Source organism: Heterodontus francisci, chromosome 30 (genome assembly GCF_036365525.1).
Source record: "Heterodontus francisci isolate sHetFra1 chromosome 30, sHetFra1.hap1, whole genome shotgun sequence".
Taxonomy (NCBI): Eukaryota; Metazoa; Chordata; class Chondrichthyes; order Heterodontiformes; family Heterodontidae; genus Heterodontus; species Heterodontus francisci.
In genome coordinates, this window is record NC_090400.1 from 63,967,201 (window position 1) to 63,993,690 (window position 26,490).

At 46.3% G+C, this 26,490-nt stretch overlaps 1 protein-coding gene across 9 annotated transcripts in view; it reads left to right on the top strand.

Annotated features, from left to right (window-relative positions):
* LOC137346878 (uncharacterized) overlaps positions 1-26,490 on the top strand; it is a 398,647-nt gene that overhangs the window by 323,372 nt on the left and 48,785 nt on the right. For 8 of the 9 annotated variants that reach the window (XM_068010837.1, XM_068010836.1, XM_068010840.1 and 5 more), the window contains 3 exons: positions 693-772; positions 4,140-4,250; positions 7,786-7,880. In XM_068010837.1, the coding sequence (XP_067866938.1) occupies positions 693-772; positions 4,140-4,250; positions 7,786-7,838 (244 nt within the window). In that variant the 3' untranslated portion in view covers positions 7,839-7,880. The remainder of the gene's footprint in view (positions 1-692; positions 773-4,139; positions 4,251-7,785; positions 7,881-26,490) is intronic. The other variant, XM_068010841.1, reaches the window with a different exon arrangement.

A 26,490-nucleotide genomic window follows, 5' to 3' on the forward strand; every position in this document is an offset into this window, starting at 1 on the left:
TTTTGATGTTTACTCTTACTTGATGCAGCTGGATAATTAAGTATCTAGAATAACTGCACAATAAAATATTTTTGTTTTCAAATTCTAAATAAAATCAAAGTCTGTACCTCACTGTCTCACACTGAAAAGGCCTCACTATTAATTTTTAATTAGTAAAGTAGAAACTACTAACTGAAAACTTTTCTGGGTCCAAGGCATGAGGCAATGAGGGAATGCGAAGCCTGAGGCCTACAGTCTGGGAAGCATTTATCACAACTCTCTGCATTTCCAACATTTCTCTGTCCACACTACCACTTGCCCTTTCATGGCCTCAATTTCTTGTGTAGCAATTTTTCAAACGATTTCTGGAGGTCCATATAAATTACATTTATGCATTCTCATCTCAAATCTTTCTTCTCTCAAAAACTTCAAACAGTTTAGCGAAAGTTGACTTAGATCTCACAAGTCTGCATTGATTATCTGATAAGCCCATGTCCTTCTAAATATTTGTTTCTCTAATTATGGTCTTTCTGCCACAAGTATCTTGTTTGCTGAGTATCTGTACTGAGGACAAGTAGCTGACAGACCTGAAACTTGTTGCAGAAAACTGTTGGTACACTGCGCTATAATTGTCATCAGGCACAGTCCTTTTCATATTTATGTGAAGTTTTTAATCCGGCATTCTGATTCATTCAATTTTCATTTTCTTGCAGCTTTACAGCACCCCCAACATCGTTAGTATCTGGTAGTAGCAGTGGATTTCCTTTGCCTGGACAGGCTATGCCTCCAAAAGGTAATGTATGCAACATTCCAAGCAGCTACTTCCCACATACACTGTACTTCACTAAGAGATCAACAAATAGTTCCAGAAATCTTTTACCCTAAAACCCTTTGTTACATACCAATAAAATACAGACCAAGACTAGATACAGACCTGCAACAGCTGCAGTATTCCCAGCAACTGGACCCATTTTTTAAAATTCGATGATGGGGATGTGGGAGGCACTGGCCAGGCCAGCATTTATTGCCCATCACTAATTGCCCATGAGAAGGTAGTGGTGAGATGCCTTCTTGAACACCCATGTGGGGTAGGTACACCCACAGTGCTGTTAGGAAGGGAGTTCTAGGATTTTGACCCAGTGACAGAGAAGCAACGGCAATAAAGTTCCAAGTCAGGATGGTGTGTGGTTTGGAGGGGAACTTGCAGGTGGTGGTGTTCCCGTGCATCTGCCTTGTCCTTCTAGGTGGTAGAGGTTGTGGGTCTGGAAGGTGCTGTCTAAGGAGCCTTGGTGCGTTGCTACAGTGCATCTTGTAGATGGTACACACAGCTGCAACTATGCATCAGTTGTGGAGGGACTGAATGTTTGTAGATGGGGTGCCAATCAAGTGGGCTGCTTTATCCTGGATGGTGTCAAGCTTCTTGAGTGTTGTTGGAGCTGCACCCATCCAAGCAAGTGGAGAGTATTCCATCTTGTGCCTTGTAGATGTTGGACAGGCTTTGGAGAGTCAGGAGGTGAGTTACTTAACGCAGAATTCCTAGCCTCTGACCTGCTGCTGTAGCCACGGTATTTATATGGCTACTCCAGTTCAGTATCTGGTCAATGGTAACCCCCAGGATGTTGATAGTGGGGGATTCAGCGATTGTAGTGCTATTGAATGTCAAGGGGAGATGGTTATATTCTCTCTTGCTGGAGAAGGTCATTGCCTGGCACTTGTGTGATGCAAATGTTACTTGCCACTTATCAGCCCAAGCCTGGATATTATTCTACATTTCTACATGGAAGGCTTCAGTATCTGAGGAGTCGCGAATGGTGCTTAACATTGTGCAATCATCAGCAAACATCCCCACTTCTGACCTCATGATTGACGGAAGGTCATTGATGAAGCAGCTGAAGATGGTTGGGCCAAGGACACTACCCTGAGGAGTTCTGCAGTGATGTCCTGGAGCTGAGCTGATTGACCTCCAACAAATACAACCATCTTCCTTTGTGCTAGGTATGACTCCAACCAGCGGAGAGTTTTCCCCCTGATTCCCATTGACTCCAGTTTTGCTAGGGCTCCTTGATGCCATACCCGCTGTCAAATGCTGCCTTGATGTCAAGGGCAGTCACTCTCACCTCACCTCTGGAGTTCAGCTCTTTTGTCCATGTTTGAACCAAGGCTGTAGTGAGGTCAGGAGCTGAGTGGTCCTGGCAGAACCCAAACTGAGTGTCACTGAGCAGGTTACTGCTAAGCAAATGCCACTTGATAGAAGGTGTCATTGACAGTGCTATCACTTTACTGATGATTGAGAGTGGACTGATGAGTGGGGGTAATTGGCTGGGTTGGACTTGTTCTGCTTTTTGTGTACAGGACTTAACTGGGCAATTTTCCACATTGCTGGGTAAATGCCGGTGTTGTAGCTGTACTGGAATAGCTTGGCTAGGGGTGCAGCAGTTCTGGAGCACAGGTCTTCAGTACTATTGCCGGAATGTTGTCAGGGCCCATAGCCTTTGCAGTATCCAGTGCCTTCAGTCATTTGTTGATATCACGCGGAGTGAATTGAATAGGCTGAAGACTGGCATCTGTGATGCTGGGGACTTTCGGAAAAAGCCGAGATTGATCATCCACTCAGCACTTTTGGCTGAAAATTGTTGCAAATGCTTCTGCCTTATATTTTGCACTGATGTGCTGGGCTCCCCCATCATTGAAGATGGGGATATTTATGGAGCCACCTCCTCCTGTTAGTTGTTTAATTGTCCACCACCATTCACAACTGGATGTGGCAGGACTGCAGAGCTTAGACCTGATCCATTGGTTGTGGGAACGCTTAGCTCTGTCTATTGCATGCTGCTTACTCACATAGTCCTGAGTCTTCCAAGGGTCACAGACCTGAAAAATTAACTTTGTTTCTCTATGCATAGATGCTGCCAGACCTGCTGAGTATTTCCGGTACTTTCTGTTCTCATTGCAATTATATAGCACCTTTTAAGTAATAAAATCTCCCAAGGCACTTCACAAGACCATTATCAAACAAAAATTAACACTGAGTCACATAAGGAGATATTGGGACAGGTGACCAAAAGCTTGATCATAGAGTCATTTACTGCACAGAAGGAGTCCATTCAGACCATCAAGTCCATACCGGCTCTCCACAGAGTTATGATGTCAGTCCCACTCACCAGCTCGATCCCTGTAGCCCTGCAAGTCTAAGGTCTCCAAGCCTGTTCCCTTTCAAGTCCACCACTACAGAAAACTGACCCGGGAGGTAGATTTTAAAGAGTTAAGGAGGAAAGAGAGGCAGAGCGGTTTAGTGGGGGAGTTCCAGAGCTGAAGGCCTACGTAGCTGAAGGCACGCACACCGACTGTGGAGTGACAGAAATCGGAAATCATAAGAGGCCAGAATTGAGGAGTGCAGATGGCAGCCGTATTCCAAAATACAGACCTGTCATGGTTGTAATATGTCCAGCAGTAATCCTGTACTTCAGCCTCAGGAATGAGCAATGACGTTACAGTTAACGTAAAAGAGTACAGTAGGGGAAGGAAACATAGGAACAGGAGGCCATTCAGCCCCTCGAGCTGTTCCACCATTCAATTAGGTTATGGCTGATCTGCACCTCAACTCCATTTACCCACTTTACTCCATATCTCTTAATACTTCATATCTCTTAATACCCTTATCTGACAAAAATCTGTGAATCTGAGTTTTAGAAATTTCAATTGGGCCCTAGCAACCATAGCCTTTGGAGGGAGAGAGTTCAAGATTTCTACTACCCTTGTGTGAAGAAGTGCTTCTTGATTTCACCCCTGAACGACCTAACTCTAAATTTAAGAATGTGCCCCCTTTTTCTGAATTTTCCAACCAGAGGAAATAGTTTTGCTCTATGTACCCAATCAAATCCTTTTAATATCTTAAAGACATCTTTAGATTACCCCTCAACCTTCTAAATACACTGGAATACGAGCCAAGTTTATGTAATTTTTCCTCATAATTAATCCTTTAAGACCAGTTTTTTTTGGTGAATCTGCACTGCACCCCTCCATGGCCAATACATCCTTCCTGAGGTGTGCACCCAAAACTGAACGCAGGGGAAACTTTCATCCAGTACTAAATCAGAGTAGATTTTAATGAAGTGAGCTGTTCACATGCCCAGATATTAACAAAATATTCTTTCCACCAGATTCAATGAGCACACCAGGCAGCTTACCTGTGAATGACCACCTTAATACAAGGAAAGCAGAAAGTGTGACCCTTGACCTCTTACAGAACCTGATGCATGCAGCTAATTCACGTGAGCGTATTATTTATTGTAGTAGTTGATCTCCTGTGGTGTTTGTTATTCACCATTAGTCAGATGCAACAGCCTGCCCCTCAGGTCTCCATATTGCACCTGATCATTCCATAGTCTTGTGTCTGCCCTGTCACCATCCCCTCAGTCACTCCTCCATGACTGCCCCCCATACTCACCACTTTCTGACACCCCCACATTATCACCCCAGTACTGCCAGCACTGCATCATGCCAATCAAAGATCCCGAACCCCCCCAAACAATCCACTCTCCCAACACTCCTCACCCCCAAACATGCCTCATCCCCCCCCAAACACTCCTCACCCCCAAACACTCCTCACCCCCCAAACACTCCTCACCCCTGCCATCTGCTTCCCAGCCACATCTCTTTAAACTGGACCTTCAACTTCCATCTCTACCCAAAATTCCAGCTTCTGTGTACCATCTGACCACCCCTCTGCAACTTCTTTCATGATTTTGAACACCTCTATCAAATCTCGTCTCAACCTTCTCTTCACTAAAGAGAACAGCCCCAGCTTCACCAATCTATCCTCATAACTGAAGTCTTTCATCCCTGGAACCATTCTTGTATATCTTTTCTGCATCAGGTTTCCACTCTTAAGTATATCAAAGGATAACGTTTAAGGAAGGGAAAACAATTACATTCTATGGTGCTGCCCGAGAGAGCTGGTACATTGAAGATTTTATGTTTGTGATTGTGCAGATGAATTTTATCAAAAACTTAAACTGTAGCCTAACCAGCTCAATTTCAGGAGCATTTTGGGCATAATTTCCCAATTGCACCCAAAGCGGAAACTCTATCCCTTGTTACAACCGAGGTGGGAGGAGTGCACTGTTTATTCTAGTCTCGCTTCTCCACCAGGTCACAACATATATTTAAATATTTCCACTTAGCGATTCGGTCAATCATATACTCTATTTTTAAAAATAGAGATATTTTTGTAACAGCTTTTCGTCTTGCACTCAAAGAACAGTACAGCACAGGAACAGGCCATTCGGCCCTCTAAGCCTGCGTCGATCTTGATGCCTGTCTAAACTAAAACCTTATGCAGTTCCGGGGACCGTATCCCTCTATTCCCATCCTATTCATGTATTTGTCAAGATGCCTCTTAAATGTCGCTATTGTACCTGCTTCCACCACCTCCCCCGGTAGCAAGTTCCAGGCACTCACCACCCTCTGTGTAAAGAACTTGCCTCGCACATCCCCTCTAATCTTTGCCCCTCTCACCTTAAACCTATGTCCCCTAGTAACTGACTCTTGCACCCTGGGAAAAAGCTTCTGACTATCCACTCTGTCCATGCCACTCATAACTTTGTAAACCTCTATCATGTTGCCCCTCCACCTCCGTCATTCCAGTGAAAACAATCTGAGTTTATCCAACCTCTCCTCATAGCTAATGCCCTCCAGACCAGGCAACACCCTGGTAAACCTCTTCTGTACCCTCTCCAAAGCCTCCACGTCCTTCTGGTAGTGTGGCGACCAGAATTGCACGCAATATTCTAAGTGTGGCCTAACTAAGGTTCTGTACAGCTTCAACATGACTTGCCAATTTTTATACTCTATACCCAGACCGATGAAGGCAAGCATGCCGTATGCCTTCTTGACTACCTTATCCACCTGCGTTGCCAATTTCAGTGACCTGTGGACCTGTACGCCCAGATCTCTCTGCCTGTCAATACTCCTAAGGGTTCTGCTTTATACTGTATGAAAAGAGAATGCTGATTAGTTAGCAAGTGAACTCTGATTGGTAGAGGCATTGGAGAATGCACCAGTTTATAATGACTGACAGTTAACTGTTTGATATTTAAACCAGGCAGCTTGACTCTGATTGGTCAAGACATTGCCCTGAGGAATGAACCAGCGAATGGCTGTCACTTATTTTGTTTAGCTGAAAGAGGTGCAGTGTGTGTACATGTTCTTTCTGTCTGCCAAGAACAGAGCCCTGTGTATAAATATATGCCACTTCCAGTAGCAAATGCACCACACTGCGAGCCCGACTGACCATCTTAAATTGGTTGTCAGTGTAATTGAGAGTCCATTTGCCAACCAATCTTCACTGTCTTCGCATACAGTATAAATTTGTTGTTTCCCTTACATTGGTATTCTTGTGAGTTGTCCTGATGAGTGCAAGATGAAAAGCTTTGACAAAATGTCTCTATTTTCAGCAATACTCTATTTTTCTCAGAATAAAACACCCCAACACAATAAACAGCGAAATTATCAGTTTATTATAGACAAATCTTAATCAATAATACAGTAAAACATACACACACAAATTGAAATAGTAAAGCCCCTTATTTATCTTAGTTCCACACACACACACACATCTGGCTAACTGGAAAAATAAAAGGGATTTTTGTTGATACTGCTGTTACAAAGGTAAAAAAACACTTAGGTGGAATACTTGTCCTTGATTTTGGCTTGGCGTCCCAAATGCATATAGACGGCTGTCACTGGGATCTTCCGAGAACAGTTCTTTCCAGGCGATGTTGAAGATCAGTTTGGGTAGGTGTTCCAAGAAATGCAGCTACAGAGGCTTTCGATAGGTCTTACAGCAGAACTGTGGCAGTAAGGATTTCCATTGCCACACATTTGATATGCAGGGTTTCTTCAAATATTGTTTGAAATAGGAAACTGACACTCTTTATGCAGGATTTCTTTTCGAGAGAGAGCGAGAGCTGATTCTTCTTCTTTGGCAGGCAAAAACCAATTGTCTGTTGTAACAGTTCAAAATGAAACTAAAACAGTCCAGAAGTCAAGCCTCTTGACCACTATAAATCTTGACCTGTCACTTCTTTACAAACATCTCCCCAAGTCAAAAACAACCCCTGCTGGTTGATTATCCACAGATAGGTGCCTTCGAGTAAGACTTGTTTACAAGCCAAATCCAAGAACCTTCTGGAGACTTCTTCTTAAAAAAACACAAAGTTCAGCATCTCGTTAAGATTCCAGATGAATCAATATCCATAACTCCATTATAAGTCCTTAAAACATACTTTACAAAAAAAATAGAAGTAGGGCGGCACAGTGGCGCAGTGGTTAGCACTGCAGCCTCACAGCTCCAGGGACCCGGGTTCGATTCTGGGTACTGCCTGTGTGGAGTTTGCAAGTTCTCCCTGTGTCTGCGTGGGTTTTCTCCGGGTGCTCCGGTTTCCTCCCACAAGCCAAAAGACTTGCAGGTTGATAGGTAAATTGGCCATTATAAATTGTCACTAGTATAGGTAGGTGGTAGGGAAATATAGGGACAGGTGGGGATGTTTGGTAGGAATATGGGATTAATATAGGATTAGTATAAATGGGTGGTTGATGTTCGGCACAGACTCGGTGGGCCGAAGGGCCTGTTTCAGTGCTGTATCTCTAATCTAATCTAATCTACTCTTGTAACACCGTATATATTCTAGTCTTGAGTGGGATGAGAGTGCTTAGTTTCTTTTTGACACATTCCAAGCCTGGAACTTTGGCAAGCTTTTTATTCATATAATGCAGGACTAATATAATTTTCAATGTTTTCTGTAGTTGTGAATGGACGAGGCATTGGAGAGCAGAATTTGGCGAACAGGATAACATAGGAACAGCTTCACAGTTACGAACAGGACATCAAAAATGCAGAGGTAGTACTCCAATCTGTTAGAGTCATAGAGTTATACAGCACAGAAACAGGCCCTTTGGCCCATCGTGTCTGTGCTAGCCATCAAGCACCTAACTATTCTTATCCCATTTTCCAGCACTTGACCCGTAGCCTTGTATGCTATGGCGTTTCAAGTGCTCATCTAAATACTTCTTAAATGTTGTGAGGGTTCCTGCCTCTACCACCTCTTCAGGCAGTGCGTTCCAGATTCCAACCCCCTCTGGATGAAAAAATGTTTCCTCAAATCCCCTCTAAACCTCCTGCCCCTTACCTTAAATCTATACCCCCTGGTTATTGACCCCTCCACTAAGGGAAAAAGTTTCTTCCTATCTAACCTATCAATGCACCTCATAATTTTGTATACCTCAATCAGCTCCCCCCTCAGAATTCTCTGCTCTAAGGAAAGCAACCCTAGCCTTTTCAGTCTCTCTTCATAGCTGAAATGCTCCAGCCCAGGCAACATCCTGGTGAATCTCCTCTGCACCCTCTCCAGTGCAATCACATCCTTCTTATAGTGTGGTGACCAGAACTGTACACAGTACTCTAGCTGTGGCCTAACTAGTGTTTTATACAGCTCCATCATAACCTCCCTGCTCTTATATTCGATGCCTCAACTGATAAAGGCAAGTATCCCATATGCCTTCCTAACCACCTTATCTACCTGTGCTGCTGCCTTTAGTGATCTATGGACAAGTACACCAAGGTCCCTCTGACCTTCTGTGCTTCCTAGGGTCCTACCATCCATTGTATATTCCCTTGCCTTGTTAGTCCTCCCAAATGCATCACCTCACACTTCTCAGGATTAAATTCCATTTGCCACAGCTCTGCCCATCTTACTAGCCCATCTATATCGTCCTGTAATCTAAGGCTTTCCTCCTCACTATTTACAACACCATCAATTTTTGTGTCTTCTGCGAACTTACTTATCATGCCTCCTATATTCACGTCTAAATCATTAATGTACACTACAAACAGCAATGACCACCTATGGCAAATGTGTGAAGAGAAATGCAGACTGGTTTCAATCTCATTTTGAAGAGCTGGAACCTGTCATAGCCGCTAAGCGCATTGCACTGTTGAACTACAAGAAAGCCCACAGCGAGTTAACATCCGTAGCACTTAAAGCAGCCAGAAGCACTGCACAAAGAACAGCCAGGCGCTGCGCAAATGACTGCTGCCAACACCTATGCTGTAATATTCAGCTGGCCTCAGACACCAGAAACATCAGAGGAATGTATGATGGCATTAAGAGAGCTCTTGGGCCAACCATCAAGAAGATCGCCCCCCTCAAATCTAAATCAGGGGACACAATCACTGACCAACGCAAGCAAATGGACTGCTGGGTTGAGCACTACCTAGAACTGTACTCCAGGGAGAATGTTGTCACTGAGACCGCCCTCAATGCAGCCCAGCCTCTACCAGTCATGGATGAGCTGGACGTACAGCCAACAAAATCGGAACTCAGTGATGCCAATGATTCTCTAGCCAGCGGAAAAGCCCCTGGGAAGGACGGCATTACCCCTGAAATAATCAAGAGTGCCAAGCCTGCTATACTCTCAGCACTCCATGTGCTGCTTTGCCTGCGCTGGGACGAGGGAGCAGTACCTCAGGACATGCGCAATGCCAATATCATCACCCTCTATAAAAACAAAGGTGACCGCGGTGACTGCAACTACCGTGGAATCTCCCTGCTCGGCATAGTGGGGAAAGTCTTTGCTCGAGTCGCTTTAAACATGCTCCAGAAGCTGGCCGAGCGCGTATACCCTGAGGCACAGTGTGGCATTCATGCAGAGAGATCGACCATTGACATGCTGTTCTCCCTTCGTCAGATACAGGAGAAATGCTGCGAACAACAGATGCCCCTCTACGTTGCTTTCATTGATCTCACCAAAGCCTTTGACCTCGTCAGCAGACGTGGTCTCTTAAGACTACTAGAAAAGAGCGGATGTCCACCAAAGCTACTAAGTATCATCACCTCATTCCATAACAATAGGAAAGGCACAATTCAGCATAGCGGCACCTCATCAGACCCCGTTCCTATCCTGAGTGGCGTGAAACAGGACATTGTTCTCACACCCACACTGTTTGGGATTTTCTTCTCCCTGCTGCTCTCACATATGTTCAAGTCTACAGAAGAAGGAATTTTCCTCCACACAAGATCAGGGGGCAGGTTGTTCAACCTTGCCCGTCTAAGAGCGAAGACCAAAGTACGGAAAGTCCTCATCAGGGAACTCCTCTTTGCTGACAATGCTGCTTTAACATCTCACACTGAAGAGTGTCTTCAGAGTCTCATCGACAGGTTTGCGGCTGTCTGCAACGAATTTGGCCTAACCATCAGCCTCAAGAAAATGAACATCATGGGACTGGACGTCAGAAATGCTCCATCCATCAATATCGGCGACCACGCTCTAGAAGTGGTTCAAGAGTTCACCTATCTAGGCTCAACTATCATCAGTAACCTGTCTCTAGATGCAGAAATCAACAAGCGCATGGGAAAGGCTTCCACTGCTATGTCCAGACTGGCCAAGAGAGTGTGGGAAAATGGCGCACTGACACGGAATACAAAAGTCCGAGTGTATCAAGCCTGTGTCCTCAGTACCTTGCTCTATGGCAGCGAGGCCTGGACAACGTATGTCAGCCAAGAGCGACGTCTCAATTCATTCCATCTTCGCTGCCTCCGGAGAATCCTTGGCATCAGGTGGCAGGACCGTATCTCCAACACAGAAGTCCTCGAGGCGGCCAACATCCCCAGCTTATCCACACTACTGAGTCAGCGACGCTTGAGATGGCTTGGCCATGTGAGCCGCATGGAAGATGGCAGGATCCTCGAAGACACATTGTACAGCGAGCTCGCCACTGGTATCAGACCCACCGGCCGTCCATGTCTCCGCTTTAAAGACGTCTGCAAACGCGACATGAAGTCCTGTGACATTGATCACAAGTCGTGGGACTCAGTTGCCAGCGATCGCCAGAGCTGGCAGGCAGCCATAAAGGCGGGGCTAAAGTGTGGCGAGTCGAAGAGACTTAGCAGTTGGCAGGAAAAAAGACAGAAGCGCAAGGGGAGAGCCAACTGTGTAACAGCCCCAACAAACAATTTCTTCTGCAGCACCTGTGAAAGAGTCTGTCACTCTAATATTGGCCTTTATAGTCACTCCAGGTGCTGCTCCACAAACCACTGACCACCTCCAGGCGCTTACCCATTGTCTCTCGAGACAAGGAGGCTAAAGAAGAAGAAGACACTGCAAACATCAAGAGTCCCAGCACCGATCCCTGCGGTACACCACTGGTCACAGGCTTCCACTCGCAGAAACAACCCTCGACCATCACCCTCTGCCTCCCGCCACGAAGCCAATTTTGGATCCACTTTGCCAAATTGCCCTGGATCCCATGGGCTCTTACCTTCTTAACCAATCTTCCATGCAGTACCTTATCAAAAGCCTTACTGCAGTCCATGTAGACTACATCAACTGCTTTACCCCCATCTACACACCTAGTCACCTCCTCGAAAAATTCAATCAAGTTAGTTAGACACGATCTCCCCCTGACAAAGCCATGCTGACTATCCCTGATTAATCCCTGCCTCTCCAAGTGGAGATTAATCCTGCCCCTCAGAATTTTTTCCAATATTTTCCCAACCACTGATGTTAGACTCACCAGCCTATAATTGCATGGTTTATCCCTGCTACCCTTTTTGAATAATGGCACCACATTCGCAGTCCTCCAGTCCTCTCGTACCTCTCCTGTGGCCAGAGAGGATTTGAACATTTGTGTCAGAGCTCTTACAATCTCCTCCCTTGCCTCACATAACAGCCTGGGGTACATCTTATCTGGGCCTGGGGATTTATCCACTTTTCAGCCTGCTAAAACTGCTAATACTTCCTCCCTTTCAATGCTAATATGTTCAAGTATATTACAATCCCCTCCCTGATCTCTACAACTACATCATCCTTCTCCATATTGAACACAGATGCAAAGTAATCATTTAAAACCTCATCTATGTCCTCCGGTTCCACACACAGATTGCCACTTTGGTCCCTAATGGGCCCCACTCTTTCCCTAGTTATCTTTTTGCCCTTAATATACTTATAAAACTTTATCCTTTATCTTGCCCACCAGTGTTTTTTCATATCCCCTCTTCACTCTCCTAATTACTTTTTTTAGTACCCCCTCTACACTTTCTATACTCCTCTAGTGCCTCTGCTGTTTTCAGCCCTCCAAATCTGCCATAAACCTCCTTTTTTTTCCTGATCCAATCCTCTATATCCCTTGACGTCCAGGGTTGTGTGGTTAATCACCTGCTTCAGAGCTATAGAGGAGATAATAACTCCTTATACCTAAAAAAAATCTCATTCACTCACTCTGTCACAACAGTGATCCGGGTCCACAGAGTAGCTTTTCATCTTCAAAATGAAAATCAGATGGGTTCTATAGAGGGCAGCTTATCAGGCGCGCGAGTTTGCCCGACACCACTGCCAGATTACCTCACCCTCACCAGATTACTCCACACCTCTATCAGATTACCCCCTGCTGATTTACGCTGCCCTGGTCATATTGCCGCACTCACTCCCATGCTGTAGACAACAATCTACTCCACAATAAAGACAGAAAATGCTGGAAATACTCAGCAGGTCTGTCAGCATCTGTTGAAAGAGAAACAGAACTCAATGAAGAGTGCAGGAGGGCATGCTAGGAGCAGCACCAGGCATACCTCAAAATGAGGTGTCAACCTGGTGAAGCTACAACCCAGGACTACCTGAATGCCAAACAATGGGTGGCACAGTGGCGCAGTGGTTAGCACCGCAGCCTCACAGCTCCAGGGACCCGGGTTCGATTCCGGGTACTGCCTGTGTGGAGTTTGCAAGTTCTCCCTGTGTCTGCGTGGGTTTCCTCCGGGTGCTCCGGTTTCCTCCCACAAGCCAAAAGACTTGCAGGTTGATAGGTAAATTGGCCATTATAAGTTGTCACTAGTATAGGTAGGTGGTAGGGAAATATAGGGACAGGTGGGGATGTTTGGTAGGAATATGGGATTAGTGTAGGATTAGTATAAATGGGTGGTTGATGTTCGGCACAGACTCGGTGGGCCGAAGGGCCTGTTTCAGTGCTGTATCTCTAATCTAATCTAATCTAATCAGTGTAAGCAACATGCAATAGAGAGAGCTAAACGATCCCACAACCAACGGAGCAGATCTAAGCTCTGCAGTCCTGCCACATCCAGTCGTGAATGGTGATGGACAATTAAACAACTAACAGGAGGAGGTGGCTCCACAAATATCCCCATTCTCAATAATGGGGAAGCCCAGCACATCAGTGCAAAAGATAAGGCTGAAGCATCTCAGCCTCCTCCTGAAGACTCCAGCATCATAGATGCCAGTCTTCAGCCAATTCGATTCACTCCATGTGATATCAAGAAATGACTGAAGGCACTGGATACTATTAAGGCTATGGCCTTGACAACATTCCGGCAATCGTACTGATGACCTGTGCTCCAGAACTTGCCGTGCCCCTAGCCAAGATGTTCCAATACAGCTACAACACTGGCATCTACCCAGCAATGTGGAAAATTGCCCAGGCATGTCCTGTACACACAAAATCGGACAAATCCAACCCAATTACTTCCCCATCAGTCTACTCTCAATCAACAGTAATGGAAGATGTCGTCGACAGTGCTATCAAGCGGCACTTGCTTAGCAATAACCTGCTCAGTGATGCTGTATCGGTGCCATTTCCTGCTCCCGCCCAGAACTAGAAAACTTTATCAACTTTGCTTATAATTTCCACCCTTCTCTCACCTTTACATGGTCCATCTCCATCACTTCCCTTCCCTTCCTCATTTTCTCTGTCTTCATCCCTGGGGATAGGCTGTCTACTAATATTCATTATAAGCCTACCGACTCCCACAGCTACCTCGAGTACACTTCTTCACACCCTGCCTCCTGTAAGGACTCCATTCCATTCTCCCAGTTTCTCCGTCTCCGACGCATCTGCTCTGATGATGCTACCTTCCACGACAGTGCTTCTGATATGTCTTCCTTTTTCCTCAACCAATGATTCCACCCCCCCACCCCCCACTGTGGTTGACAGGGCTCTCAACCGTGTCTGGCCCATTTCCCGCACCTCTACCCTCACCCCTTCCCTTCCCCCCCAGAACCGCGACAGGGATCCCCTGGTCCTCACTTTCCACCCCACCAGCCTCCACATCCAAAGGATCATCCTCCGTCATTTCCGCCACGTCCAGCATGATGTCACTACCAAACACATCTTCCCCTCCGCTCCCCTGTCAGCATTCCGAAGTGATTGTTCCCTCCGTGACACCCTGGTCCACTCCTCCATTACCCCCACCCACCTTGTCCCCTTCCCACGGCACCTTCCCCTGCATTGCAGGAGGTGTAATACCTGCCCATTTACCTCCTCCCCTCACTATCCAAGGCCCCAAACACTCCTTTCAGGTGAAGAAGTGATTTACGAGTTCTTCTTTCAATTTAGTATACTGTATTCGCTGCTCACAATATGGTCTCCTCTACACTGGGGAGATCAAACGCAGATTGGGTGACCGCTTTGCGGAACACCTTCGCTCAGTCCGAAAGCATGACCCTGAGCTTCCGGTTGCTGGCCATTTCAACACACACCCCTGCTCTCATACCCACATCTCTGTCCTGGGGTTGCTGCAGTGTTCCAGTGAACATCAATGCAAGCTCGAGGTACAGGCACGCTACAGCTTGCCAGACTGAACATTGAGTTCAATAATTTCAGAGCATTTTAGGGCCCCCCTTTTTATTTTTATTTTTAGTTATTTTTCCTTTTTTATTTGTTTATTTTATTTTAGTTTGTTTAGTTTGTTTCTACTGTGCCTAGCCACTGTTTTTTTCATGTTTGTGCTTGGGGCCAGGCTGTTCATTTTTCTGTCAATTAACACCTTTCTGCACTAACGCTTTGTCTTTCAACAAGCCATTAACATACCATTTGCCTTTGCTTCATGACCTTCTGGTGAGTTATTCTCTGTGACCATGTCCTATCTACACCTCTTTGGTTATCTCTTGCCCAATCCCCGCTTTACTTGCTTAAGACTTATATATCTAATATTTGCCAGTTCTGATGAAGGGTCACTGACCTGAAATGTTAACTCTGCTACTCTCTCCACAGATGCTGCCAGACCTGCTGAGTACTTCGAGCATTTCTTGTTTTTATTTCAGTGATGCTCAGTTTGGGTTCCACCAGGGCCACTCAACTCCTGACCTCTTTCAAGCCTTGGTTCAAATATGGACAAAAGAGCTGAACTCAGGAGGTGAGGTGAGGTGAGAGTGACTGCCAATGACATTAAGGCAGGATTTGACTGAGTAGGGCATCAAGGAGCCCAAGCAAAACTGGAGTCAATGGGAATAGGGGGAAAACTTTCCGCTTGTTGGTGTCATACCTAGCGCAAAGGAAGATGGTTGTGGTTGTTGGAGATCAATTATCTTAGCTCCAGGACATCACTGCAGGAGTTCCTCAGGATAGTGTCCTCAGCCCAACCATCTTCAGCTGTTTCATCAATGACCTTCCTTCAATAATAAGGTCAGAAGTGGGGATTTTCGCTGATGATTGCACAATGTTCTGCACCATTCACGACTCTTCAGATACTGAAATAAAAGCAAAATACTGCAGGTGCTGGAAATCTGAAATAAAAACAAAAAGTCCTGGAAATGCTCAGCGGGTCTGGCAGCAACTCTGGAGAGAGAAGCAGAGTAACGGTAACTCTGCTTCTCTCGCCACAGATGCTGCCAGACCTGCTGAGTATTTCCAGCGCTTTTTGTTTTTATTCCTCAGATACTGAAGCAGTCCGTGTTGAAATGCGATAAGACCTGGACAATATCCAGGCTCGGGCTGATAAGTGGCAAGTAACATTCGTGCTACACAAGTGCCAGGCAATGACTATCTCAAACAAGAGAGAATCTAATCATCTCCTCTTGACATTCAATGGCATTACCATCGCTGAATCCCCCACTATTAACATCCTGGGGGTTACCGTTGACCAGAAACTGAATTGGAGTAGCCATATAAATACCATGGCTACAAGAGCAGGTCAGAGGCTAGGAATCCTACGGCGAGTTACTCACCTCCTGACTCCCCAAAGCCTGTCCACCATCTACAAGACACAAATCAGGAGTGTGATGGAATACTCTCCACTTGCCTGGATGGGTGCAGCTCCAACACTCAAGAAGCTTGACACCATCCAGGACAAAGCAGCCCACTTGATTGGCACACCCTCCACCACCGATGCACCGTGGCAGCAGTGTGTACCATCTGCAAGATGCACTGCAGCAATGCAACAAGGCTCCTTAGACTGCACCTTCTAAACCCACGACCTCTACCACCTAGAAGGACGGGGCAGCAGTTGCATGGGAACACCACCATTTGCAAGTTCCCCTCCAAGCTATGACCATCCTGCCTTTGAACTATATCGCTGTTCCTTCACTGTCGCTGGATCAAAATCCTGGAACTCCCTTCAGAACAGCACTGTCGGTGTACCTACCCCACATGGACTGCAGCGGTTCAAGAAGGTGGCACACCACCACCTTCTCGAGGTCAATTAGGGATCGGCAATAAATGCTGTCCTGGCCAGCTACACCCACATCCCATAAATGAATTTTAAAAAATTCTGGTTGATGACCATCAGAACTGGAAAAATTTAGAAATGTAATAGGTTTTGAGCACGGGGATGGTGTGAAAAGAACAAAAGGGAAGGTCTGTGATAGGGTGGAAGACAGAGATTAAATGACCGAAGAGTGAGTCATGCAGGGCCAAATATAGTGGTAATGGGGCAAGAAAAGAAATAAAGAAACAAAAGATGTGCTTAGAGCAGTTGACTGCTGTATGAAAGCAAAAACAAGAGATAAACCAAGACATGCAAACAAAAGGAAACAAAATGGGGGCTGAGATTATGGTCTGAAATTGTTGAACTCATTGACTCCAAAAGGCTGTAAAGTGCCTAATTGAAAGATGAGGTGCTGTTCCTTGAGCTTGCGTTTGGCTTCATTGGAACACTGCAGTAGGCTGAGGACAAAGATGTCAGCGTTAGAGCAAGGTGGAGAATTAAAATGACAGGCGACCGGCAGCTCAGGGTCATGCTTGCGGATTGAACGGAGGTATTTCACAAGCGGTCACCCAGTCTGTGTTTGCTCTTCCCAATATAGAACCAACCGCATTCTAAGCAGCAAATACAGTATACTAAATTGAAAGAAAAACACATGAATCGCTGCTTCACTTGGAAGGAGTGTTTGGGACCTTGCACAGTGAGGAGAGAAGAGGTTAAAGAGCAGGTGTTGCATCTTCTTCGATTGCATGGAAAGGTGACGTGGGAAGGGGAGGGAGTGTTGGAGATGGTTGTGGAGTGGATCACAGTGTCACGGAGGGAACGATCCCTTCAAAATGCTGAACAGGGAGGGGAGGGGAAGATATGTTTGGTGGTGACGTCACGCGGAGATGGCGGAAATGGTGGACGATGATCTGTTGAATATGGTGGCTGGTGGGGTGGTAGGTGAGGACAAGATGAACCCCATTGTGGTTCTGGCAGGGAGGGGATAAGGTGACAGCAGACAGGAAATGGAACAGACACACTCAAGGGCCCTGTCAACCATGGTGGGGGGATTCCACAGTTGAGGAAAAAGGAAAACAGAGCAGAAGCGCTGCTATGAACGGTTCCATCATCAGAACAGATGCGACAGAGAAGGAGAAACTGGGAGAATAGAATGGAGTGCTTACAGGATGTGAGGATGTGTAGTTGAGGTAGCATTGTGAGTCATCAGGCTTAAAGTGAATATTAGTTGAAAGCCTATCTCCAGAAATGGAGACAGAGAATTCGAAGAAGGGAAGGGAAGAATTGGAGATGGACCATGTGAAGGTGAGAGAAGGGTGGAAATTGGAAGCAAATTTGGTGATATTTTTCAGTTCAGGATGAGAGCAGGAAGCAGCATTGATGCAGTCATCACTGTACCAGAAAAAGAGGTGAGGGAGGGGGTCTGAGTATTTTTTTATTCATTCATGGGATTTGGGCGTCGCTGGCCAGGCCAGCATTTATTGCCCATCCCTAATTGCCCTTGAGAAGGTGGTGGTGAGCTGCTTTCTTGAACTGCTGCAGTCCATTTGGGGTAGGTACACCCACAGTGCTGTTAGGAAGGGAGTTCCGGATTTTGACCCAGTGACAGTAAAGGAACGGCGATATAGTTGCAAGTCAGGATGGTGTGTGACTTGGAGGAAACTTGCAGCTGGTGGTGTTCCCATGCATTTGCTGCCCTCGTCCTTCTAGTTGGCAGAGGTCGTGGGTTTGGAAGGTGCTGTCGAAGGAGCCTTGGTGCATTGCTGCAGTGCATCTTGTATATGGTACACACTGCTGCCACTGTGCGTCGGTGGTGTAGGAAGTGAATGTTTGTAGATGGGGTGCCAATCAAGCGGGCTGCTTTGTCCTGGATGGTGTCGAGCTTCTTGAGTGTTGTTGGAGCTGCACCAATCCAGGCAAGTGGAGAGTATTCCATCACACTCCTGACTTGTGCCTTGTAGATGGTGGACAGGCTTTGGGGAGTCAAGAGGCGAGTTACTCGCCTCAGGATTCCTAGCCTCTGACCTGCTCTTGCAGCCACAGTATTTATATGGCTACTCCAGTTCAGATTCTGGTCAATAGTAGCCCCTCGGATGTTGATAGTGGGGGATTCAGCGATGGTAATGCCATTGAATCACAGAATAATACAGTGCAGAAGAAGCCCTTCAGCCCATCGAGTCTGCACCGATGCATTGAAACACCTGACCTGTCTACCTCATCCCATTTGCCAGCCCTTGGCCCATAGCCTTGAATGTTTTGACATGCCAAGTGCTCATCCAGGTACATTTTAAAGGATGTGAGGCAACCTGCCTCTACCACCCTCGCAGGCAGGGCATTCCACACCATCACCACCCTCTGGGTAAAAAAGTTCTTCCTCAAATCCCCCTTAAACCTGCCGCCCCTTGCCTTAAACGTGTGACCCCTCGTAATTGATCCTTCAACTAAGGGTTGCTCCCTATCCACCCTGTCTATGCCCCTCATAATCTTGTACACCTCGATCAGGTCACCCCTCAGTCTTCTCTGCTCCAGTGAAAACAACCCAAGCCTATCCAACCTCTCTTCATAGCTTAAATGTTCCATCCCAGGCAACAGAAGTTGAAGCGCTTGTCAAGAGGAAGAAGAAGGCTTATGTTAGGATGAGACTTGAAGGCTCAGTTAGGGCGCCTGAGAGTTACAAGCTAGCCAGGAAGGATCTAAAGGGAGAGCTAAGAAGAGCAAGGAGAGGACACGAGAAGTCATTGGCGGATAGGATCAGGGAAAACCCTAAGGCTTTCTATAGGATATCAGGAATAAAAGAATGACTAGAGATAGGTTAGGGCCAATCAAGGATAGTAGTGGGAAGTTGTGTGTGGAATCAGAGGAGGTAGGGGAAGTGTTAAATGAATATTTTTCGTCAGTATTTACAGTAAAGAAAATGTTGTCGAGGAGAATACTGAGATTCAGGCTACTAGGCTAGATGGGATTGAGGTTCACAAGGAGGAGGTGTTATCAATTTTGGAAAGTGTGAAAATAGATAACTCCCCTGGGCCAGATGGGATTTATCCTAGGATTCTCTGGGAAGCTAGGGAGGAGATTGCAGAGCCTTTGTCCTTGATCTTTATGTCATCATTGTCGACAGGAATAGTGCCGGAAGACTGGAGGATAGCAAATGTTGTCCCCTTGTTCAAGAAGGGGAGTAGAGACAGCCCTGGTAATTATAGACCTGTGAGCCTTACTTCGGTTGTGGGTAAAATGTTGGAAAAGGTTACAAGAGACAGGATTTATAATCATCTTGAAAAGAATAAGTTCATTAGCGATAGTCAGCACGGTTTTGTGACGGGTAGGTCGTGCCTCACAAACCTTATTGAGTTTTTCGAGAAGGTGACCAAACAGGTGGATGAGGGTAAAGCAGTGGATGTGGTGTATATGGATTTCAGTAAGGCGTTTGATAAGGTTCCCCATGGTAGGCTATTGCAGAAAATACGGAAGTATGGGGTTGAAGGTGATTTAGAGCTTTGGATCAGAAATTGGCTAGCTGAAAGAAGACAGAGGGTGGTGGTTGATGGCAAATGTTCATCCTGGAGTTTAGTTACTAGTGGTGTACCGCAAGGATCTGTTTTGGGGCCACTGCTGTTTGTCATTTTTATAAATGACCTGGAAGAGGGTGTAGAAGGGTGGGTTAGTAAATTTGCGGATGACACTAAGGTCGGTGGAGTTGTGGATAGTGCCGAAGGATGTTGTAGGGTACAGAGGGACATAGATAGGCTGCAGAGCTGGGCTGAGAGATGGCAAATGGAGTTTAATGCGGAAAAGTGCGAGGTGATTCACTTTGGAAGGAGTAACAGGAATGCAGAGTACTGGGCTAATGGGAAGATTCTTGGTAGTGTAGATGAACAGAGAGATCTTGGTGTCCAGGTGCATAAATCCCTGAAGGTTGCTACCCAGGTTAATAGGGCTGTTAAGAAGGCATATGGTGTGTTAGCTTTTATGAGTAGGGGGATCGAGTTTCGGAGCCACGAGGTCATGCTGCAGCTGTACAAAACTCTGGTGAGACTGCACCTGGAGTATTACGTGCAGTTCTGGTCACCGCATTATAGGAAGGATGTGGAAGCTATGGAAAGGGTGCAGAGGTGATTTACTAGGATGTTGCCTGGTATGGAGGGAAGGTCTTACGAGGAAAGGCTGAGGGACTTGAGGTTGTTTTCGTTGGAGAGAAGGAGGAGGAGAGGTGACTTAATAGAGACATATAAGATAATCAGAGGGTTAGATAGGGTGAATAGTGAGAGTCTTTTTCCTCGGATGGTGATGGCAAACACGAGGGGACATAGTTTTAAGTTGAGGGGTGATAGATATAGGATAGATGTTAGAGGTAGTTTCTTTACTCAGAGAGTAGTAGGGGCGTGGAACGCCCTGCCTGCAACAGTAGTAAACTCGCCAACTTTAAGGGCATTTAAGTGGTCATTGGATAGACATATGGATGAAAATGGAATAGAGTAGGTCAGATGGTTTCACAGGTCGGCGCAACATCGAGGGCCGAAGGGCCTGTACTGCGCTGTAATGTTCTAAAAAAAAACATCCTGGTGAATCGTCTCTGCACCTCCCTCCAATGCAATCACATCCTTCCTCTTATGTGGCGACCAGAATTGCACACAGTACTCCAGCTGTAGCCTTACCAAAGTTCTGTACAACTCCAACATGACCTCCCTGCTTTTGTAATCTATGCCTTTTGCACCACCCTATTAACCTGCCCTCCTGCCTTCAGAGATCAATGGACAAACACGCCAAGGTCCCTTTGTTCCTCGGAGCTTCCCAGTGTGGGGCCATTCATTGAATACCTCCATGTCACATTACTCCTTCCAAAGTGTATCACCTCACACTTTTCAGCGTTAAATTCCATCTGCCACTTTTCTGCCCATTTGACCATCCCGTCTATATCTTCCTGTAACCTAAGACACTCCACCTCACTGTTAACTACTCGGCCAATCTTTATGTCATCCGCGAACTTACTGATCCTACCCCCCACATAGTCATCTATGTCGTTTATATAAATGGCAAACAATAGGGAACCCAGCACAGATCCCTGTGGTACGCCACTGGACACTGGCTTCGGGTCACTAAAACAGTCATCTGTCATCACTCTCTGTCTCCGACAGCTAAGCCAATTTTGAATCCACCTTATCAAGTTACCTTGTATCCCATGTGCATTTGCTTTCTTGATCTGTCTCCCATGTGGGACCTTGTCAAAGGCTTTGCTGAAATCCATGTAAACTACATCAACTGCACTACCCTCATCTACACACCTGGTCACATGCTCAAAAAATTCAATCAAATTTGTCAGGCATGACCTTCCTCTGACAAAGCCATACTAACTATTCCTAATCAAATTTTGCCTCTCCAAGTGGTGATAGATTCTCTCCTTCAGAATTTTCTCCAATAGTTTCCGTACCACTGACGTGAGACTCAATGGCCTGTAGTTCCCTGGCTTATCTTCACAACCTTTCTTAAATAGTAGGACCATATTAGCTTTTCTCCAGTCCTCTGGCACCTCCCCCGTAGCCAGAGAGGAATTAAAAATTTGGGTCAGAGCCCCTGCAATCTCCACCCTCGCCTCCCATAGCATCCTGGGACACAAATCGTCCGGACCTGGAGATTTGTCCACTTTTAAGCCTTCCAAAACCTCCAATACCTTGTCACTCCCTGTGACAATTTGCTCAAGAACCTCACAGTCTCTCTCTCTCTAATTTCCATATCTACATCCTCATTCTCTTGTGTGAAGACAGATGTGAAGTATTCACATGTCCTACCAATGTCCTCTGGCTCCTCCCACAAATTTCCCCCTTGGTCCCTAATGGGTCCTACTATTTCCCTGGTTATCCTCTTCCCATTGATATACTTATAGAAGATCTTGGGATTTTCCCTACTTTAACCAGCCAGAGCTTTCTCATATCCCCTCTTTGCTCTCCTAATTGCTTTCTTAAGCTCCATCCTACACTTTCTGTACTCCACTAATGCTTCCATTGATTTGCTCTCCTTGTATTTGATAAAAGCCTCTCTATTCCTTCTTATCGTACCCTGAATGTTTCTGGTTATCCATGGTTCTCTGGGCTTGTTGCTCCTACCTATTACCCTGGAGGGAACATGTTGGGCCTGTACCCTCCCCATTTCCTTTTTGAATGCCCCCCACTGCTCTTCTGTAGATTTCGCGACAAGTAACTCTTTCCAGTCTACCTTGGCCAGATCCTGCCTTATTTTACTAAAATTCCCTCTCCCCCAATCCAAAACCTTTTTTTGCAACTTGTCTATTTCTTTCTCCATAACAAGCTTAAATTGTACCATATTGTGGTCGCTATCACCAAAATGCTCCTCCACCAACACATCAACCACCTGTCCGGCTTCATTCCCCAGAATTAGGTCCAGCACTGCACCCTCCCTTGTTGGATCTGCTACATATTGAGCTAAAAAGTTCTCCTGTATACATTTTAAGAACTCCACTGCATCTAAGCCCTTAACACGATGACTATCCCAGTTAATGTTGGAAAAGTTGAAATCACCTAATATAATTACCCTATTATTTTTACACACCTCTGCAAATAACGCACATATTTGCTCCTCAATTTCCCGCTGTCTATCTGGGGGTCTATAATAAACACCGAGCAATGTGGCTGTCCCTTTTTTATTCCTAAACTCTACCCATAAAGCTTCATTTGATGCCCCCTCCAAGATATCATCTCTCCTTACTGCAGTAACTGACTCCTTAACTAATATTGCAATGCCCCCTCCTCTTTTACCCCCTCCTCTGTCTTGCCTGAAGATTCTATATCCCGGGATATTGAGCTGCCAATCCTGCCCCTCCCTCAACCACGTCTCCGTCATGGCTACTATAATCACAATTCCACATGTCAATCATTGCCCTTAGCTCATCCGTTTTACCTGCAATACTCCTGGCATTAAAGTAGAGGCCTTCCATCCTGGTCATACTCCCTTGAAACTTACTTCCGCTGTATTCCCTCTGACTTGTTCACTTTCCTGTGTTTAACTGTGTCCCTATTCTGCTGGAGTCTGCATCCCCTCCCCCTGCCAAATTAGTTTAAACTCCTCCCAACAGCACTAGCAAACCCGCCAGCAAGGATGTTAGTCCCCCTCTGGTTCAGATGTAGACCGTCCCGCTTGTACAGGTCCCACCTTCCCCAGAAATGGTCCCAGTGGTCCAGGAATCTAAAACCCTCCCTCCTGCACTAACTCTTAAGCCACGCATTCATCCGTGCTATTCTCCTATTTCTATACTCGCTAGCACGTGGCACTGGGAGTAATCCAGAGATTACAACCCGAGAGGTCCTGATTTTTAGTCTACTGCCTAACTCCCTGAATTCTTGCTGCAAGACCTCATCCCTCTTTCTACCTATGTCATTGGTACCAACATGTACCATGACCTCTGCCTTGTTACCCTCCCCCTTCAGGATGCCCTGCAGCCGTTCAGTGACATCCCGGACCCTGGCACCAGGGAGGCAACACACCATCCTGGAGCCACATTGACGGCCACAGTAGCGCCAATCTGTTCCCCTGACTATAGAATCCCCTATTACTATTGCTCTTTCTCTTTTTCCCCTTCCTGTCCAGCCAGGCTGCTTGCGGTACCAGAAGCTTGGCTCTGTCCGCACTCTCTGGAGGAACCAGCCTCATCAGCCGCCAAAATGGAATACCGATTTGCAAGCGGGACTCCTGAACTACCTGCCTGATTCTCCTGGACTGCCTGGTGGTCACCCATTCCCTTCCTTCCTCAAGTCAAGGGGAGATGCTTAGATTCTCTCTTGTTGAAGATGGTCATTGCCTGGCACTTGTGTGGCGCGAATGTTACTTGCCACTTATCAGCCCGAGCCTGGATATTGTCCAGGTCTTGCTGCATTTCTACATGGACTGCTTCAGTATCTGAGGAGTCACGAATGGTGCTGAGCATTGTGCAATCATCAGCGAACGTCCCCACTTCTGACTTTATGATTGAAGGAAGGTCATTGATGAAGCAGCTGAAGATGGTTGGGCCTAGGACACTACCCTGAGGAACTCCTGCAGTGATGTCCTGGAGCTCAGATGATTGACCTCCAACAAATACAACCATCTTCATTTGTGCTCAGTATGACTCCAGCCAGCGGAAGTTTTTCCCCCTGATTCCCATTGACCTCAGTTTTGCTGGGGCTCCTTGATGTGACACTCGGTCAAATGCTGCCTTGATGTCAAGGCCAGTCATTCTCACCTCACCTCTTGAGTTCAGCTCTTTTGTCCATGTTTGAACCAAGGCTGTAATGCGATCAGGAGCTGAATGGCCCTGGCGGAACCCAAACTGAACGTCACTGAGCAGGTTATTGCTAAGCAAGTGCTGCTTGATGGCACTGTTGATGACACCTTCCATCACTTTACTGATGATTGAGAGTAGGCTGATGGGGCAATAATTGGCCAGGTTGTACTTATCCTGCCTTTTGTGTACAGGACATACCTGGGCAATTTTCCACATTGCAGAGTAGATGCCAGTGTTGTAGCTGTACTGGAACAGCTTGGCTAGGGGCGCGGCAAGTTCTGGAGCACAGGTCTTCAGTACTATTGCCGGAATATTGTCAGGGCCCATAGCCTTTGCAGTATCCAGTGCCTTCAGTCGTTTCTTGATATCACGTGGAGTGAATCGAATTGGCTGAAGTCTGGCATCTGTGATGCTGAGGACTTCAGGAGGAGGCCGAGATGGATCATCAACTCGGCACTTCTGGCTGAAGATTGTTGCAAATGCTTCAGCCTTATCTTTCGCACTGATGTGCTGGGCTCCCCCATCATGGAGGATGGGGATATTTGTGGAGCCACCTCCTCCAATTAGTTGTTTAATTGTCCACCACCATTCACGGCTGGATGTGGAAGACTACACAGCTTAGATCTGATCCGTTGGTTATGGGATCGCTTAGCTCTGTCTATCGCATGCTGCTTACACTGTTTGGCATGCATACAGTCCTGTGTTGTAGCTTCACCAGGTTGACACCTCATTTTTAGGTATGCCTGGTGCTGCTCCTGGCATGCCCTCCTGCATTCTTCATTGAACCAGTAGGACTGGATGAAGGAATCCACAATTTCCACAAAAAAGCAGTCATATCTGAAAGACCCATGGGGGTACCTATCGCAACATCTTTTATTTGGAGGAAGTGAATGGAGTTGAAGGAGAGGCTGTTCAATCTGAGAACAAGTTCAGCCAGGTGGAGGAGCGTGGTGGAGGATGGAGACTGGTTTGGCCTCTGTTCAAGGAAGAAGCCAATCTCTGTAGAGCAATCCAATCAGTCCCATTCCCCACTCTATCCCTGTAGCCCTGCAGGTTTATTTCCTTGAAGAGCCCATCCAATTTCCTTTTGAAATCATTCATCGTCTCCACTTCCACCATCCTTATAGGCAGCAAGTTCAATGTCATTATTACTTGCTGCATAAAAAAGTTCTTCCTCACATCCCCACTGCATCTCTTGCCCAAAACCTTCAATTTGTGTCCCCAAGTCCTTGTAGCATCAGCAAATGGGAACAGTTTTTCTTTGTTTACCTTATCAAAACCTGTCATAATCTTGTACACCTCTATCGAATCTCCCCTCGATCACCTTTGCTCCAAGGAGAACAACCCGAGCTTCTCCAACCTAACCTTATAGCTAAAATCCCTCATCCTTGGAACCATTGTGCTAAATCTCCTCTGCACCCCCTCAAGGACCCTCATATCCTTCCTAAAGTGTGGTGACCAGAACTGGACGAAATACTCCAGTTGTGGCCTAACCAGAGATTTATAAAGGTTCAGCACAACTTCCCTGCTTTTGTACTCAATCCTTCTATTTATGAAGCCCAAGATATGGGTGGGACAGTGGTGTAGTGGTTAACACCGCAGCCTCACAGCTCCAGTGACCTGGGTTCAATTCTGGGTACTGCCTATGCGGAGTTTGCAAGTTCTCCCTGTGACTGCATGGGTTTTTGCCGGGTGCTCTGGTTTCCTCCCACAGCCAAAGACTTGCACGTTGATAGGTAAATTGGCCATTAT